This window comes from Saccopteryx leptura, chromosome 1 (genome assembly GCF_036850995.1).
Source record: "Saccopteryx leptura isolate mSacLep1 chromosome 1, mSacLep1_pri_phased_curated, whole genome shotgun sequence".
Taxonomy (NCBI): Eukaryota; Metazoa; Chordata; class Mammalia; order Chiroptera; family Emballonuridae; genus Saccopteryx; species Saccopteryx leptura.
The window spans coordinates 173,736,944-173,755,927 of NC_089503.1; the positions used below are offsets into that span (position 1 = coordinate 173,736,944).

At 45.1% G+C, this 18,984-nt stretch overlaps 1 protein-coding gene across 1 annotated transcript in view; it reads right to left on the bottom strand.

The window, feature by feature from the left end:
• The window catches only part of DUSP10 (dual specificity phosphatase 10), a 39,106-nt gene extending 20,337 nt beyond the window's left edge, over positions 1 to 18,769 (bottom strand). Inside the window, exons 1-2 of the mRNA XM_066380566.1 lie at positions 14,950 to 18,769; positions 11,943 to 12,796 (exon numbers count right to left, since the gene is read on the bottom strand). Of these exons, the coding sequence (XP_066236663.1) occupies positions 11,943 to 12,753 (811 nt within the window). The 5' untranslated portion in view covers positions 12,754 to 12,796; positions 14,950 to 18,769. The remainder of the gene's footprint in view (positions 1 to 11,942; positions 12,797 to 14,949) is intronic.
• Between the last annotated feature and the right edge of the window lie 215 nt (positions 18,770 to 18,984).

An 18,984-nucleotide genomic window follows, 5' to 3' on the forward strand; every position in this document is an offset into this window, starting at 1 on the left:
TGAGTATAACCATGTCCCTTTTGAAGTGTCTTAACAATGGCGTAAACTGAGAATGACTCATATTTACGACATGAGGTGGTGTCACTCCTGCCACACCATTCACTTTCACAAGAGCTTTTGGTTTTTAGAGTGCTGAGTAGTGCCTCCACACTTTCTTACCCTGCCCACTGAAGGAGAAGCCCAAGACTGACAGCACTATCTTACGAGGGTCTGTGTCCTGTCCACACAATTAGAACTTGGGCCAAGAGCTGTGATCAGGACCAAGACTTCTCTTAAAAGCAATAACTTTAATAGGTAGTTGGCTCTTGTATTCTGAACGGAAAAGCAGGAATAAAAAAGTAAAGAAAATAAGGGGGGAAAATTAGGTGGGCCCAAGTTTCCATTCCTCCATGGGGGAATGGAGATGATTCTAAGAGGTTTCTCTTATACTATCAAAAATTTAGAAATCATCTTAATTTCATTCAGATGCAAATTAGTTAAATAGAATGTGATACATCTATAAAATAAGGCGTGTCACAGCACTAAAAGAAAATCAGTGATGACTACATAGGAAGCAAAAGTTCAGGCAACATAAAGTGACAATGAATTTCAGTTTCTATCTGAGAAATGCTGCAACATCTGCACATATATGGGTAAAGAATGAAGAGGACCTATAACAATGAAACTAGGCCAGGCAGGGGGATTCATACATCATCTGTTCCTTTCTTTCTGAATTTTTTTTAATATTCCAACAATGGGTATATGATTGAGTCTTTGCTAAACTTAATTTTATAAGATTTCCCTACATAGAAATAATATATAATTTTCCAGTATGGCACTGATTCAGAAAAAAGAACTGGGATAGCTATCTATCCCCCCCTAGAAATACTAGGTTTCTCTAAACCTTTAAATAAAACAATCTACCAAGCATCAAAGAGTTCCTACTTACTGTAGCAATAGATAAGTCAATTCATTTCACTCTATTATATCAGCCATATCCCTGGATAGAAGTAGATAGTGATAAATTATTATTGTAGATATTTGTATTATAACTATGGTATATTTTTAATAAAGGTTAGCTATTATGTGTCTGGCACTGTTCAAAGCACTTGTACATATATTTGTCTAATTTCTCAATCAATCATTTGAGAAAAGTGTCATTGCCCTCCCCATCTTCTAGATAAGAAAATGGAGGCACACCAAATTTAATTTGCTCAAGTTCATGCTTCTAATAACTGGCCAAGTCAGACTCCAAATTCAGCAATCTGGCTTTAGAATCTGTGACGTTAACCTCCGTGCTATCCTCCTTCTGGTAGAAAAAGATATAAATTCCTAATAGGAAGGCCAGGCACAAATATAAAACAGCAGGTTGATTCACTGAGGAGTCACTTCATAAGCTCATTACAGAGGGAAAGAAAAGGGAAACAAAACATGAAGTGGCCTGGGCAAACACGTGGACCCGCAAGGATTGCTTATTTAATGGCAACTCAGATACAAACCAGAGGATTATACTCCCACTGGGATTTTTAAAAACAACTGAACTGAGAGTTAGGAAACATGGATCCCATGCCAGCTCTGCTACCAGCAGAGCTCTTGGGTGAGTCATCAGTTTTCATGCCTATAAAATGGAACAGTTGACACAAATGCTGAATAATCTGCCTGAATGAAGGCTGCTCCAAGCGCGGGCATCCCAGGGTCCTTTCTGCCATCCTTTATGGGTGGCAATGCTTTTTCTAGGATCTGTCCCCACCACACTTCCGGACTACCTGAGCTGTATTCAGCTTAGACTATAGGACTGAAGAAGAAAGATAAGGAAGGAGAGAAATGCAGAAGAGAACAACAATAAATATATAGTAAAGAGTTTGATAAGATCCCTGTTCACTTATCTCAGAGAATTAACTCTCCCAAAGGGTAATGAAAACCTAACTAGAGAGTCTTCCTTTACAACTTGAGGGGGGAAAAAACTATAGTTAATGTTATTACCCACACTAATAGAATAGATAATGAATATGAAACATGAGCAAGCAAATACCTTTGGATATTAGAATCTTTGGGAAATAGGCATTCACACTCCTCATATATTCCTTCTTACTCACTGCATCTAACTTTGTATCTGCCTTGCTCCTCATTCATCTACTTTCCATTGAGAAAGTGAGTGAGAATATTGACACGTGCAGAAGACGGAAGCACTACCCTCACTCCACAGGGTACCGGAAAATGCATTCTGAGGTTCTTCACAGTTAAGCACGTGGAGCAAAAAAACATCAGCACTGTGCCCAGTATGGCTCTAGCAGGCACCATAGAGTGACGCTGGACATTCCTGGACTCTCTGAGTCACAGTCACTCATACGTAAGGGTCAGTGTTATGACACAGACAGCCCCAAGAACAGAGTCTTGGTCTAGAATAAGCATTTCATGAGTGTTAGAGACAATTACTGCAGTTTTCAAATGTTTTTAGAATCAATTTGTTACTCTTTAACAACCTCTGCCACGACCAAAATTTGAAGGTTCTGAAAGCCTGGGAAATGACTTGGAAGCCATCTCTTCTCTGAGGACACAAAGGAGGCTATTCTTCTTTGCACTGAATTTTCAGTTGAGGAGATACCAGAAGAGTGGGGGAGGGAGACAGTATTATAACTTAGGGCACCTCAGGGATAAACCATTAGGAATGAGATGTATAACTCACTTGTAAATAAGCATGTGGCCAGCCGGGAAAGAATATGGGCTTTGAGATCATAGGAACTAAGTTTCAATTCTTGTTCTCCAACTCACTGGTCAATAATGAGGGGGGGGGGGGAGATACTGAATCTGCTCCTCAGATTCACATCTGTAAAACTGGGGATTTAAAACCTGTCTCAACAAGCTGAGAACTAAATAAGACACACACAGGACATCCCCATGCCTAGCACATAGACAGCACTCAATAGCTATTAATACTTTCTTTTCCCAACTCTGGAAAAGAATTTCAAGGATGATAGGTTGGTCAGACCGAGAGTCGTTACATGTGATTAAATGGTATTTTGCTCTCAGAGTAAAACATCATTGTAGGTGAATCATAAGACCAGTCTCACGAAGTTGTAGCATCAAAATGTGCTATGCTAATAAGACTGGAAATATAAGACCCAAGAAATGTCCCCCACTGCTTCATGGAAGATCCTCTCACAAGTCCATGCCCGGTCTTATTATTTTAAGAGAGAAGCAAACACTGTGATAATGAATGACAATAACTCACATAGTCTGGAGCACTGGAACCTGGGACTCAAGCACAAGAGCAGGAAGATACTATCACTGTGACCCTGAGAGTACCCTCTGCCCTCACACTGTCCTGTTCTCTTGACTGCCCTGCCCCCCACTCCCAGTTTGGTTTTTCTTGTCATTTCCCCATAGCAGCAGCTGATAATGTTTAGCCCAGTGGCAGTGGACCTCAGGGCAATGATTCAAAGAATGTAGGATTATTTCCCCCATTGAACAAATATAAATGCATTAACAAATTAATAATGATGTTTTGATGCAAAGTGGTGACTGCTTCCTTACCTGGGGACACTAAGGAGATTATCTGAGTTGACTTTATAACATGAGAGGTTTATGATCCTCAAAGGGAGGACCAGGTGGACTGCTGCTCACCTCATTGAGAAATGGGCAACAGATGCCCGCTGGCTTCCCAGCACCATGGGAAGACAAAGGAAACCAAACCCTTTGTTGAAGCACTCAGGAAGAGTGTGGCTTTCCTTTCCCTTTCCCTTTCCCTTTCCCTTTCCCTTTCCCTTTCCCTTTCCCTTTCCCTTCCCCTTCCCCTCCCCCTCCCCTCCCCTCCCCTCCCCTTCCCCTTCCCTTTTCTTTCCCTTTCCCTTTCCCCTCCCCCTCCCCTCCCCTCCCCTCCCCTCCCCTTCCCCTTCCCTTTTCTTTCCCTTTCCCTTTCCCCTCCCCCTCCCCTCCCCTCCCCTCCCCTCCCTTCCCCTTCCCCTTCCCCTTTCCCTTTCCTCCCTCCCTTCCCTTCCTTTCCTTTCCTTTCCTTTCCCTTCCTTTCCTTTCCTTTCCTTTCCTTTCCTTCCTTCCTTCCTTCCTTCCTTCCTTCCTTCCTTCCCTCCCTTCCTTCCTTTTCTTTCTCTTTCTTTCTCTCTTTCCTTTCTTTCTCTCTTTCTCTCTCTCTTTTTCTTTCCTTTCTTTCTTTCCTTTCTTCCTTTCCTTTCTTCCTTTCTTCCTTTCTTCCTTTCTTTCTTTCTTTCTTTCTTTCTTTCTGTCTTTCTTTCTTTCTTTTTTAATGAAATTTGAGTCTTAGGGGGCAAAACTTGACAAGCAGGCCTTCACCACCAATAAAACATTAAGAGCAATGCAGATAATCTGGGGAATCTGAAACGCCTTGCTTCCTGTTGGTGATGGTCCATTCTGCCAGGACACCACATCGGGTAACAGCTTTTATCTTACATGAACTCACAGGACGCATGCGCCTTTCCTCATTCTAAAGCAGGGGCTAACGTTTCTTTGCCTTTAAGTTATAGGAAATATGAGTCTTGCTTGGGTGATCCATACTTTTAAGTAATAGTAGATGATACAGACATAAACTGGAAAACAATTAGGATGCTAAGATCTTCCTCTTGGCTTACAGATAAAACATCTCAGGTGTTGGAGTTCACAATTAGAAAGGTCGCTACATCAACTTGAATATCACATATATTTTGAAATATTCCACAATAAAATTCAGGCCGTGGCTTACACTCACCCTGTTCTCTTCCCTCTAATTTTTTTGAATGAGTAAGAATGCAATGTGAATGGAGACCATATGGTATATGGAAACACAGCCAATAAAAAAATGTCCAAGAAGGCCAGGGTTAGAGGGACAATGTAACTTGAAAATGGCAGGCTTGTGTTTTCATCCAAGCCCAGCCCCTGCAAGGGCATTTTAATTGTACTTGCAAACTTTTTTCCTAAGTAAGCCAAAACCTTGTTTTTGAAACACCGGTTACAATGTTTGTTTGCTCAGCATGCCCTCTGTTCATTGACAGCACACAGTAAGCAGGAAAAATTAAACACAGGCTTCGTTCCTATCAGCAATATGTCCAAAATGAGTGAAGTCCAAATTACAAAGTCCCCCTCTGATGCCCAGAGGAGCCCCATCAGCCTAGAGGGACAGCCAGAACATATATTTCCTTTTCTATGAGAAACCAACACTTTAAAAAAAAAAAAAAAGTTCTGTCTTTTTGGCTCAAGACAGTGGAGAGAAATTCTGTTGGCCGGTGGAGATGTGCTTAGAAAAGGCTAGATTCTGTCTGTAAGAGGAAAAGAAAAGACAAAAAGGCCAAATGCCACACAGCCAGGTCCCTCACAGGAAAATGGCATTTCCTCAACGAGACTGGCAGAAGGTGATGAGGAATACCGGCAAGTATGTGATTATCCCGGTGGAAGGGTGGGAATCCTGTCTGCTGTGTATACGCTCTCGGTCTGGCATTTAGATGTCAAGGGCTATGACGAGCTTCCCCATCCTGCAGGCTCAAGCCCAACATGTGAATGGCTTCAGTAATATCTGTTGAATGAATGAATGAATCTTTATTACCCACAAGGCCCTACATACATGCTGACGAACCTATCACAAAAAGTTTCTAGAAACCTGAGACGCTTGGGTCCAGGGCTGCATTTTTATGCACATTTCCCAGCTCTTCCTTAACAGTTAAGGCCCCTAGAAGATGGGATTAAATCAACACTAATATTTGTCCCATATTTCTAGGATCCAGGTCAATACTAGGAGCATGAGTTTCTGGCTTCAAAGGATCTTAGACTTTGGTCCATATAGTTCTGGACTGACAAATTCAACAGAAAAAGATCAATACTCCATATGATTGACAAATCTATGATTTTATACTTGCATGCTGCTTACATTAGATACTGTTATCATTAGAGAATAATACACATACACATCAATCTATCAACCTGGCAAGACCTATTTTAGCATGAAGGAACAAGGCTCTAAAATTAATTATGCATGTAACCTTGAACAAGTGATAAACTTCACTGGGCTCCGTTTCCATAACTGCATAACGAGCAGACTGGATCAATGGCCCTCAAACTTCGCCGCATGTTGGCATCCCTGGGAGCTTTAGAACACCTGATGTGCAGGCTGTCCCCGGACAATTTAATCAGAATCTCTGGAAGTGGCGACTGAGAGTCAAAGGTTTTAAATCGTCCCAATTGGTCCCAATGAGCAGCCCGCTGTGAAAACGACGGCACTAGGGGAACTCTAAGCTTCCTGGTTCACAGAATTGAGCTTCTGGACTTCAAAAAATGGGAAATGATGTCCCTCGGGATTAGAGTTTCTAGCCTTAGTGGGTCATGTATCCTTATCTGCCCACTCAAATTAAACTGCCTATGAACTGCAAATCAACAAATTCTTATGGCCAAAGCTCTCCCCAGCAATGCCAGGGTGGGGACCCTGGCTGGTTGTGACAGTCTTCGGCAGCAGGGTAGCTCCTCAAAGCTCACACCTCGCTCCTCTGGGTACGTGAGGCACAAGGGGAGCAAAACGTCGTCTGTTCCTGTGATTTTGTCAAACCTCCCTTCCCTGAGCCTGCCTTTTCTAATACAAAATCATTAGCTCTCATGGCCAGCAGGAGTTTGTTGAACTTGTCCTTGACAAGCCAGATGTTTAACTTAACTGATCCAAACTGGTAAGGCCACATGGTTCATACTTAACGTGCTCCCATAATACTGTACCTAGAACAAACTGCAACAAAAAGCAAACAAACAACCAAACAAACCACCCTCACTGTCTAATGTAAGAGGTTTTGAAAGGGCATGTGGGTTGGGGAATAAGGCCCAGGAGCCTGAGTTACTGAGAGCTGTCTACGTGCCAGGCGCTTGATATATGTCATCTCAGTTTGCCCTGTGATGTTGAAATAACCCCTATTTTACAATGGAAACAAACTGGGGATCTGAGAGGTAATCTGAGTTGCCTAAGGACACCTATGGACAGACAGTGGAAAAGCCTAGCTTTGGAGCCAGGAATGAGGGAGCTAAACTCCACTCTGCTGGGCACCCAGCACACAAGGAGCAGTCGGAGTAAGGGCGGCAACAGGGAGAGATCTCACTTATCTCTTTCCACTTATATTTTAATTAGGAAGGAGGGCAGTATGTCCAAGAGAGGACAGGCAACCATGAACCAATTCAGCAGAAGTATCACGACTCACTTGAAGAAACGAGCAATACTTTGCAAGACTTCTCTCCTTCCTTCAAACGCACTCTCATCTGACTCAAAGCTTCGAGAACTTTTCAACGGGAAGCACACTGCCCCCTCCTTCCATCTCCCCTTTTATAGTCAGACTATAATCCTTATTCCAAAAATAAATCAGCCTGGGGAGAGCCAGGAAAAGCAAAGTTTAACAGTTTTATGCTCTCACTATTGACTTATGGGACATTAGTTGGACAAATTTATCATCACATTTTTACAAATTCCCCTACAAATAAATAATTCTAGGATAGGCCCAAATTACTCTGACCTCTTGACCCAACATGTCTTTGTAATTACTTGGCACTCCAACTGGATGCTACTTAAATTAGCAAACAGTCACCAAATTATTTTTAGACCATAGCAACACATACACACACAGACACACACACGCACTTTGTTGTACCTAGTTTGTTATTTGTACTCCTTTAGAAAAGGAGCCAAAAAAATAAAATTAATTAATTAATTAATTAATTAATTAAAAAATAAAAAAAAAGAAAAGGAGCCAAAACGGCCCTTTTTAGTGGCACCATCATCCCTGTTCAACCAATAGTAATAATAATATGAAGTTACATTTTTTAGTGCTTACCATGTATGAGGAACTATGTCTAGATTAGCTCACTGTATTCCTAAACTAACACTATGAGATAACTACTGTTAGATCCTCTTTTCGTAAATGAGGAAACGAAGAAAATAAGGGATTAAGCAATGTGCCCATTAAGGGGGGGAACCAAGACTAGGAACTCGGAAAGATTGAATCCCAAGTCCTGCCTGAATTTCCCCAACATTTACTACAGGGCTCATGACTGACATGTTTGAGTGTTAAACAGAGGTTCAGAATAACAACAATAAGTTTAAGAATATAGACACATCTTCATAACATTCCTGAGAGACAAGAGGCAAACCTGTACCCCCATAGAACAAAACAGAAAAACACTTTCACAGGGTCTCCGATTTCTGAGCATAGCCGTTTGTTTTGTGGTCAAACTCAATGTTGCCTATAAGTGTTTACATCAGAATCCTCATTGACTATGGAGGAATGTGCAGTCTGTTTGCTCATTTCTCAGGAATTATGATGGAAAGTTTTATAGTATAAGAGTCTATTCCCCGACGTTATCCAATGATCTCTATGTATCAGCCTCCTTAAGTAATTCCCTCTCCTCCCATTGCCCCCAATTGTTTCTGGTACAGAAGCAAGCCTGTCAGTCCATTTTGTGACAGCAGAGAGAAAGTACAGGCATGGACACTGACATACCTGTACAGAACAGGGAGCTATGGACCCCCGATTATCACCTGGGGTCCTCCCACTGAGAGGCAGGCCTGCTTCTCCATAGACTGGACCACCTGTGACTCATAGTAGAATTACAAGTTGTCCATACTGCCCTATAAAATATCCCCAGCCTTATTAATTTTAAAACATTAAGTTATAACATAAAACATATTTAAATCTATTAAAATATTGTCTATTCTACAATTTTTTTCAACCAAAAAGGAAGAGAAGGCAAATAGGGAAAGGAGTAATAATTGTGTAAACTAGTGACAGATATTTGGGTGCTCACTAGACTCTTTCCTACTTTTCTATATATTTGAAAAATGTTATAATAAAATGTTTAAAGGCATAAACTGTCGCTAAGGAGGAGGTGGCAGTAGCTCATCCTTTCCTGCTTAAACGACTAATTATTTCCCTGAACCCAACCTTCGGAACTTTATAATCATCATAGCAAAGATGACAGCTCTCATTCTGGAAGGCCCAGAATTGTCTAGCTTTCTTTTTTCAGTGTAGTTAGCAATCATATTAACAGTCAACTTTGGCTAAAACAAATTATAATCCTTTCAAAGATTTCTCAAATCCCAAATTACTCATTTATTTCTCCAGGTTGGAGAGAGGCATAGGTCCGATGCCATTTTTTCTTTAGCAGCTAAGACTAAAACATGGATTCTGACATTGGTCACAACGGAGAGAGGACTGTAAATTGGAACAGTAACTTAATCTCAGGGGCTTCTGCGCCTCTGATCACTTTCTTCCCAACCTGACACAGCATTACTAAAATGGTAACTGAGCAGCCGTTCAACTTGACAGGCAGCACCAAAAATAGATAACGCAGCATTGAGACAGGGGACATGAAACTTGGACAGGGAGGGTAGCAACCAGTGTTTACAAACATACACCAGGGCGGCAGGTGGGCCAGCCATAAATTACCCGAGATTGTATTAAAATCTCCGAAAATAAGTTAACGAGGCCATAGAAGTTTCTACCTTTGAAAAGTCTCACTACCCCTGCCACCATATCTTTCCTACAAAAATCACTCGATCCAAAATGGTACCACTTCCACTCTTGCTAAAATAAAGTCTGACATCGCCAAGGGTTGGGGTTAGTAAGAATAAACCTCAGCAGAGAAGCCAGACCAGAATGATCTAATTGACCCACTCAAGAGCCTAGGAGAAGTTGCTGGCCATGACTTCTGAGAGATGCCTACCCCATCTTGCTCGATGGTACTATGGTATTAACCATTGGTTTGCCCAGAGGACAGGGTAGCTGGAGCATCTTGGTACTGTTCCCTCTTCTTTCCCATCTTGGTCCCAATATTTGGCTATTCTCCCCAAAGAGAACAAAATTACAATGACGATAACAATACATAAAATAGATTACAGACCCCTTTGGCTCCTGAACTGTATAGTTTCAACAAAATTCCCAAATATTTCAAGAAAAAGCTACAAATAATCCAACCTCTACCACCAGCGCGTCTTCCAGGTCGCCCGCCACAGTGCCTCTCCAACCCGAAAATGATGAGCCCTCACAGTGGCCGCCCAGGCGCCCAGTGGTGAGGTCAGCAGCATGTCCGGCCCCGCCCTACTGAGGCAGTCTCACTCCCTGACACTGAGGAACAAGCCCGGGCTGCCTGGAGTCTCTGCAGCATCCACAGGAAAGGGGGTGGAACCCCACTTTCATCAGTAGTCCCAGAAGACTCATTTCTCAGTGACTGACAAACCAACTCTGGGCACAAGTCTGTCCACAGCCAGATAGAAGACAGGAGCTACAACTTTCCTAACACCCCTCATGTTCAATTCCAGGGTCACCTTAGTGTGCTTCATGCCTTGTCCTCAAATCAGAAAAGGCCTGCTTTTTCTTCACATCTACTACTCTGCATGGGCAGACACAACCATTAGGACCATTGGTTATGCCCTCTGTCTGCTCCCCAAGACAAACTATTACAAATGGGAAATGTATCAGTTATATTTTCTCATCTGAAAAGGACAAGACAAGCCAAGATCATGGGAAAAAAAACACTAGCTGGGTAGACTTACTGGGAACCACTCAAAGTCAACCAAACAAGAATATAAAACAATAAAAGAGCTATTCAGAGAAAATCTGAACATACCTGTAAACCCAAGAAAACCCAGGAACAGCAATACAAAATGACTAGATGCTGTGGGAACTCTCTGGATACAACCTTGTTGATGCCATCCTTCCCATCAGAGCCCAACCTTAAGGAAAGCTGGGCCTTTGTGGTAGTTGAGTCCAATGGGACGGGAGTGGAGGGTGGGCAGGGGGTTATATCAAAGGAATTCAGAACCATTTTTCTAAGAACGCTACTCAACAAAAGGCGGAATGCATCAATGGGCAGACCAGAGGGAGGATGGCAGAGCTGTCTTCACAAAGACAAAACAACTAAGTTGCTCACTTTAATGGTCTGTTGCAATTTAAATATGTAAGCTGTTCAGAGAAACCCTTTGTGGTCAACACAGTTCAGGAGACTGGCTGGTGATGTGGTCCAGATTATGTATGTTGGCTCAAACTTAAGAGAAGATGACTGTATCTAGAACCACCACCACCAGACAGAAGACACCAAAGAGAAAGAATAGGGTACAGTGCCCCAATGAATGGTATCTGAGGGCAAAAAGACACTGGGGATGGACACAGGGTGAGAGCTGTCCTACTAGGTTAGGTGACACTGTGTGGAAGGAGCTCAGAGAATGGTGGGCAATTAATTCCCACTGCCAGGGTTCAGCAACCAGGACCTCAGAGTTATTCTGCACTGAGTAATAATTATGTAAACTAGTAACAGGATGCCAATGGTTGTCAGATAAAGCCAGAGGCAACAATGGATTGGAGAATATTTCATAAGAATGACCCTGTCCTCATAGAGCTGTGGCAGAAGAACAGATTTTTTTATGATCTTATACTGTGGACCCTTAGAATAAGGATCTCTACCCCTCGACACATCACATTCTAAACCACATTAAATCCAAGCTGGGCACAGAGGTGAGAAAGAGGAAGAATTTCCCACAAAAAGAACCCGGTACCTGTAAGTTTACTTGTAGTTCACCATAGCGGCTGCTTCCTCAATTCCATCAACTTGGGTCAAGTCTGAGAGATAATAACTTTCCAACTAGTGATTTATTGAAAGAGAGCTACCAGCCCAGGCATGACTCGAGATACCATATGGTGTTAGAAAAGCCCCTTTTTAGGACAATGAGTACAGTCTCAGAGAGGTGAAATCACTTGCCCAATGCAAATTAGAAGGTGAATCGAGAACAGAACCCAAGTCTTCTGGCTTCCAGTTCCATGCTGCTGGGTTTCTGTCACTACACAAAATAATTAAGACCAGGCACAGGAGGGTGGACGAGAAGAAGAGAGTCTATTTCGATCTTTGGGAGGTAGGGTAAGGAGATTCCTGGTACGTCTAAGACAAAACCCCGAGTGACCCCAGGCTACGCAGGAGTGTGATGGGGAAGGGAACGTTACCTTTCAACACCAGAGGTTCCTTGCCTTCTCTCTTCAAGGACTCAAGGACTATGTGAAGTGGCTGGGAAGGCATCACTCGGCTCGGCTCATTGGTATTCTCATCATAAACTATAATTTCTTTGGAAAAGATCCTCTTAAAGGAGTCCTTGCCTTCCCGACAGGAAATCAAGTCTAAGACAGTGATCTTGCCCTGCTGTAGTCTCCGCCGGCTGATCTTATCGGCACAGTTAATGTGGACAGCTCCTTGGATGTGGCTCTTGTTGTACTCCATGAAGGGCCTGCAGTCAATGATGACAGGGCCCTGGCTCGGCAGGTGACTCTTGCTGCATTTGGTCATCTTCTTCGCCAAGTCATTGGGGTAGATGATTTTGATGCTGGCTAGCTGCTTGGGGGTCCCTGACACAGGGCTGCCCAACCCACCTGATGGACTTAGAGAGCCTGCGTTCTCATTGTTGTTGACCATCTGGGTGGCAGGACAGGTGCTAGAGGTTCCGATGGTAGTGGTGGCGGAGCCAGCAGCAATGGCTTGGGTTTGGGCCTGATTGTCCTTGTCGTACGTTGCCACAGTGCAGCAGCTGGCACTGCTGCACCCACAATTCAGAGAGCGGGCAGAGCCGCTGGATGAGGGCATATACGTCAGATTCGCAGCCTTTAGGGACACAACGGTGGTGGCGATGACAGGAGGGTGGCTGTTACTGCCCAGGGCGGCAGAGCCAAGGTAGCTAGAGTCTAAACAAAGGTTGAGATCTTGAGGCCGGACGGGCCTAGACAGTGTCACTACTACCCTGTCATCTAAAGGAGACGGAGGCATGAGGAGGCTGAAAACTGGCAATTCAAGAAGAACTCAAGACAGTCTGTAAGGAAGGGGAGGGGGAAAGAAAGAATAAAGTCACGTGACACAAAAGGCAGTCTAATCCAATCCCTGGGAGAGGCCACTGCATCCCTCTGAGCAAAGTCGTCCTGAGTGCCCTTTATCACGCTGCTCTCAAAGCTTGAAACACGTTTTTACAGATTTAAAGAGGATGTCAATCTGTGGACGCCAGCTATGTGGTCACTAAGTCTAAGGTTAAATGTCTAGTCCATGCATATGTTGATGAAAAACCTTTCTCAGGCCTGCATCGAAGTTCAGCTTTAGAGAAGGTAAAAGCACAAAGAACTGGAAACTCCAAAAACAGAAAGGATGGCTGTTAAGAGGTATCTATTCTGGGCCTCACCTCCTGGTCAGAATTATAGTGCAACTCACTGGGAAAGACCCACTGTCCACCCTTGCATACTTTCCATGTAATTCCTTACCCACTGCAAAGGAACAGGAATGACCAAGAGCATTGGCATGGCTCAGAGAAATATACAGCAGCTAAATATACATGGGGGTGAGGGGAGATGGGACGGATGTCAACTTTCTGCAAATCAGAATGAAAGTATCCCCCTAAGTGAATCTCTTTAGCTGGGAGCTATTCTTGCTTTCCAATTGACTGAGCCCTTTGAAAAGCACACACAGTCATATTAAAACCTCCCCTGCTTCCTCTTAGCCTCTTATTAATTAAGCTGCAGTTCCCCCTTCATTACAAACTGGTGTCCTAAAACAAAGCCCCAGGCCTCAGCCAGGTCTGGAAACCCCAACCCTGGCTGAGGCACCACCCTTTGCCCTCTTGCCACCCCCACCCCACAACTCTACTCTTGCTTTTAAGGAAAGGATCACTTGGACTCTGTCCTTCATTTCCCCCACGGGCACAGATGCATTCTAGCGCTTCTCTCAAAGGGAGACAGGCACTGTGCATAATATTTCAATCCCACAGGGATACCCCCCTCTTCAGGGCGGTGGATTTCATAAAGATGACTTCCCAGTTAGCTGTCACTGTTAAAAGAGGCAGTAAAGTGTTGCCCACCCGGTCTACCCCGTCTGTCTCCCGAGGACGCCTGCAAAGGGACAGTTCCTTCCTCTCTGTAGGCACCGGGGCACTCTACAATGCGGCCCTGCTGGCCCCTCTTCTATTAGCCGGGCACACAGAAAAGAGACCAAACCCCGTGCTAGAGTCCCTCACCTAAACGAACTTTAAGAGATGTCTGGGAAAATATCCTCTATCATCTGTCTACACACGGCCGTCACCATTTTCAGACACAGAGCCCAACTGTCACAGGCAGAATCCACACACGCACGCACGCACACACGGGCACGCACCCATCACACCCGCAGATTCCCCCATGAATTTAGGTTTCTCTCCTCCACCTTGGGATGGGAGCGAAGGAGCCAACCCCTTCCCTCCCATCCTCCCTTCCTGTTTTCTTCCCTCCCTGGCGTAGTATTTTTTTTTTTTTTTTTAAGAGCAAGTACTCTACCAGCAGCAGCTCGAACTGTTTCCCAGCTAGATGGAGCGGGGAAAGTCTCCGCTATTTTGTTTCCTGGGAGAATCCGTCCCAGGATCAACAGTCCCCTTCCTTGGAGAAGGACGCAGCAGCGAGTGCGCGGGGACCCCGTCTGGGACCCGCCACCGCCGCACGAAGTGCGCGGATCCCCACGCACGGAGTGTGGAAAGAGATCTGCATCCCTGCAGCAGAGGGTCGGGTGTCTATAGTGCCCGTGAAACCATTCAAAAGGCTCTGAAAACCTCCCCGAGAAACACCGAGCTACCCCCCTCTCCCTGGCGGGTCGTCCATCCACCTCTAGGTAGAGGCTGGAAAGAAAATTAAGCGGTCAGGGGACGCTCCTTCCCCACTCCTGGGGCACCTACCGTCTCCTTTCGCCACACAGCGCACTAACGATCCCCAGGCATTCAAAACTGCCGCAAAGCATCCCAACAAACCTTTTTTTTTTCTTCGCCCCAAATTCAAACAGACTGCAGAGAGAGTAAACGCACAGGGCAGCGTGAGCCAACAGCCGGAACCCTCTAACCTTACCTGCTGTGGCTCCCCGTGAGCATCGCCACACGCAAACACACGCATACACACTCTCGCTCACACTGCCGAACACTCCTGGGCTCGAGGAGTAGCCGAGGTGACTTCCACTTACTTCATATATCCGTGTAGCCCTCCACCATCTGGCGCTCCGCTTCAGGAAGGATTCTCACATTCAGCCCCATTCACTCGGCTTCATTGATCTCCAGCAACAACATAGTTACTTTCTCTTTTCCTACACTGTAAATGTACGGTTCTAGGGGGGTGGGCCAGCTGCCGACCGACGGCGCCTTGGACCAATAGAAACTCGGAATAAACTGACCGTTACCTCACAGCATCCCACAGCCAATAGGAGGCCGCAGGAGGAGGATCTGGGGGCGTGGCCTGGTCTCTTTAAGGAGGGCTACTCTTACGCCGCCTCGGGTGCTTGGTGTTAGAACACGGGCGATGATGTCATTGGCAACCAATCAAACACTTAAAAGGGCCAGCCGGGGCCGGCGCGGAGCAGCTGCTCTTTATTTACATGTAAACCGAACCGGCAGGATGCACTTAACCCTTACTGGGGCTGAATTGTCAGTTGCCTGGACTCACCGCTCTGGCTCTAGCTGGCTCTGACTACTTGATGGGATCCCCCGGAAACCCCTCACGCGGGGACATGCCACGCTGTCTTTTTTAATCTTTCTTACTCCGGACGGATGATCAAAAGTGTCGGAGTAACTTTCTAAAGAGGCAAGAGACAACCGGAACAATTACTCTCCCCAATGGGGAAACCGGGTTCTTCGAGTGGCTCGAACTGACTCGACAAACCCTAACCCAAGATACATGGACGTCGCCGAGCCGCCTGCCCTGGGACGGTCGTGAGCGCGCAGCCAGGGGCACTTCTTGGGCCGGCGCCCGGGGACCATCGCTGGGGGCCCGGGCTTAGACGCTGCTGGCAAGCGGGCCGGCCATCCCCGGGCCGCGAGGCCCGCGTCCTGGGGGCCTCCCCTCTCGGCCTTGCACCGCTGGCCCGCAGATGTCGCTGCCTCTCTGGCTTCCCTACTGTTAACCTGCGCGGCGCGCTCTGGCTCACCTACCTCTGAGCCCGGTCACGCCCCCGCCTCCCCCGCCTACTGGCCGGGGCTCGAGCCGGAGCACAGAGGGCTGCTCAGAGGCGGCTGCTCGGGCTCCGGCCGGAAGTTACAGGGGGCGCACCGGGAGCAGTGGCACGGGCCACCCTCCTAGGCCGCGCGTTGGGAATCGTAGTGCGCCTGCCACGCCCCCCGGGCGCGGCCACCGCCTGGCGGCGCCCCTTCTCCCGCCCGGCGCGTAGGGTGCCGGCGCCGCGCGCTCCTCGGCCGGCGCCTGCCACTGCGCAGAGCCCTTGGCAATCCCGGGACAGCCAGGCCCGAGCTTCTGGAGCAGCCGCGGCTGGCGGAAAGGAGCCTGAACTCGGTGTAAATCACGAGACTTGCGCCGCCGAGGGGTCGCGGGCCGAGCGCACGCCCGGAGGCGGAGTGGGGCCGAAGCCAGCCCGACTGAGCCGCATCTGGAAAATCTCAGGGAAATTGAGGGAAAGCTGTCTTGCGGTACGGACAGGAGCGGAGATACGGAGACGGACTGCAGAGAGTCTGCATCGGAGAACCCCAAAGAAGTAGAACCGCTTCATTTATCCCCCTCCTGACTCAGAAAGACAGGGGCGAAAGAGTTGAAATTATTGCAGTGCAGTAAGACATTGTGAGCACGTCAGAATATTTGGCTATGATTCTCCTCTCTTACCAGATTGGAGGTGTTTGGAGACATATTTAAGGCCCCGGGCCTGATAAGTCAGCTAAGTGGTATCGACATATGCATGTAATTGCTTTAAATGCTGATCTAAATTCAGAAGATGTCAAATCACAGCCTGCTGGCCAGCTCTGCTCAATACACTATTCAGAGAAATCCCCTTGGGTATCTCAAAAAACGGTGCAGGAGGGGGTAGTGTGTGTGTGTGTGTGTGTGTGTGTATGTGTGTGTGACACACACACATACATACACGTATACACACACAGTCTAGCCTAGCGCCCACACTAGTTTTTCAAGTACAAGTAAATGCAAACAATTATCTTAAATAGGAAGGGATTTTTTGTAGCCCTCTCTCCGCTCACACACCAACACATACACCTTTAGGGATAAACAGGTCCTGGCCAGGAAAGTTGGGTTCGGGTTCTTTCTGTGGAAATCAGAAAAATTTCCTCTCTGGATCTCTTTGGAGCTTAAATAGCTAAGGAGACATCCCTCAACCACAGGTCGTTATTGGGAAAATAATGTTCACTAACAAGGTTGTAGAGTGCTAGATGTAAGTCCTCATTCTGACTCTCATCTGTTGTGTCTGTTCATCCAGGGTCACGGTGTTCATTCATTTATCTGTGAAATGGGAATACCTAAACTAAGAAAGAAAAAAAGGAAAAAATCTGGTGCAAGTGCTCAGGGGATAAAAGGATTGCTGATAAAAGACTTTTGGTAAAAAAAGTGTCCTTGTTTCAGGAAATGGGGTGTCTCTATTTCAGGATACTTTGATCTATACATTATAAATTCATTGATAATACCTCAATATCTAAGCCCAAAGTAGGGACTTGTACAATTGCAGGAGAGTTCTTAACAGCTTTTGCTAGGAGGCCCAGAGGCGAAAGTCACTTTAAAAAGAAATGTACCTCATTTAATGAGATGATTATTTTACTATAGTTTCAGACTAGTGATTATAATTTAGTTGACTAAAAATCTAAGCCATCCAGGCTGAAAAATTGGGAAATGATAGCAAAACTTCTCATCATTTATCAAACCTGAAACATAGAAAAAACATGTTAGTAATATATACATATATGTAAATATTGTTTTAAATAGGCATCTCTAAGTATATTGTTTATATTCAAATTATAGAGTGGTAGAAAAAAATCAAATTACAGATGGGTATTTTTCTCAGTTGCTACTCTTCTAAGCTTTTCTACCAAAAGAGTGATTTTGTTCCTGTTTTTTGAACTGTAAGTGTGAAAATGCTATCTGAAGTACTGCCCTTAGTTTAAATTTGCAATACGAGCCAGCCAGTGGCTATGAACCTGAACTGTATACAAATAACCAGTGAAACCTGAATGTTCATTTTTCTTCCCAAAGAAACAGCAAAGCATCTTCATTGCATTTTAGTGTTCTATCATGATTATACTCAGCCATATCTTTGTTCCTACAAATGAACAGAAGAGAAATATTGTGTCTTTCAGTGCAAAGTACTATGCATAAAATCTAAAAGATGAAGTTAACTTAGGTCGACATATAAGATATAATATGGATAATGTTGAACAAATATGTTAACTGAACAACTTCTTTTACGTGCAAATGATTACGTGTGTGGGGATGATGGTAGAAGGTAGGAACTAGGTATGAATCAGGTTTTTAAAATAATCTTCAAGGTCAAGGTGGATTCCTGGAGGTGATAGAACTAAGGCAGAGAAAGGCTTAGAGAAAACTCACAAAGAATAAATCTTGGAATAAAGGTAATATGAAATCAGCAAGAAGTGGGGAATAGGCAAGTGAGATGGCAGGCAGTTGAGGCCACTGGTGGTGAAACATGCTGTGACATAGAGAGGCCCCACCCTGACAGCAGTGGCCACTGCAGCGTGGGGTGATGGAAACAGAAGTGGGCCCATATGCTTTCTTACAATCCACAAGTCTGGAAACAGGAAGCAGCAGGCCTTTCCCTTTAAATTCATGTGTAGGGTACTCTTGTAACTCAGGAACAGGCTCTGAGCCAGTTAAGGTTCTCTATCTGTGTTTCCCAGTGTGGCAGCCCCTTGCCACATGTAACTACTGAACACTTTAAAATGTGGCAAATATGAACTGAGTTGCGCTCTGAGTTTAAAATACAGGCTGGATTTTGAGCACATGTAAATATGTAAAATATCTTTATCATTTTTGATGTCGGTTACATGCTGAATTGTGTAGATATGCTGGCATAAATAAAGTATGTTCATAAAATGAGTTTTACCCGTTTCTTGTTACTTATAGAATATGGCTATTGGGGAATTTGTAATGACTTGCTCATTTCATGTATTTTTATTGGCAGTGCTGTTCTAGACCCTATAATTGCTCCTTACATTTGAGGTCACTCTGGTGCCAAAGGCAACAGACCGCAGAATGT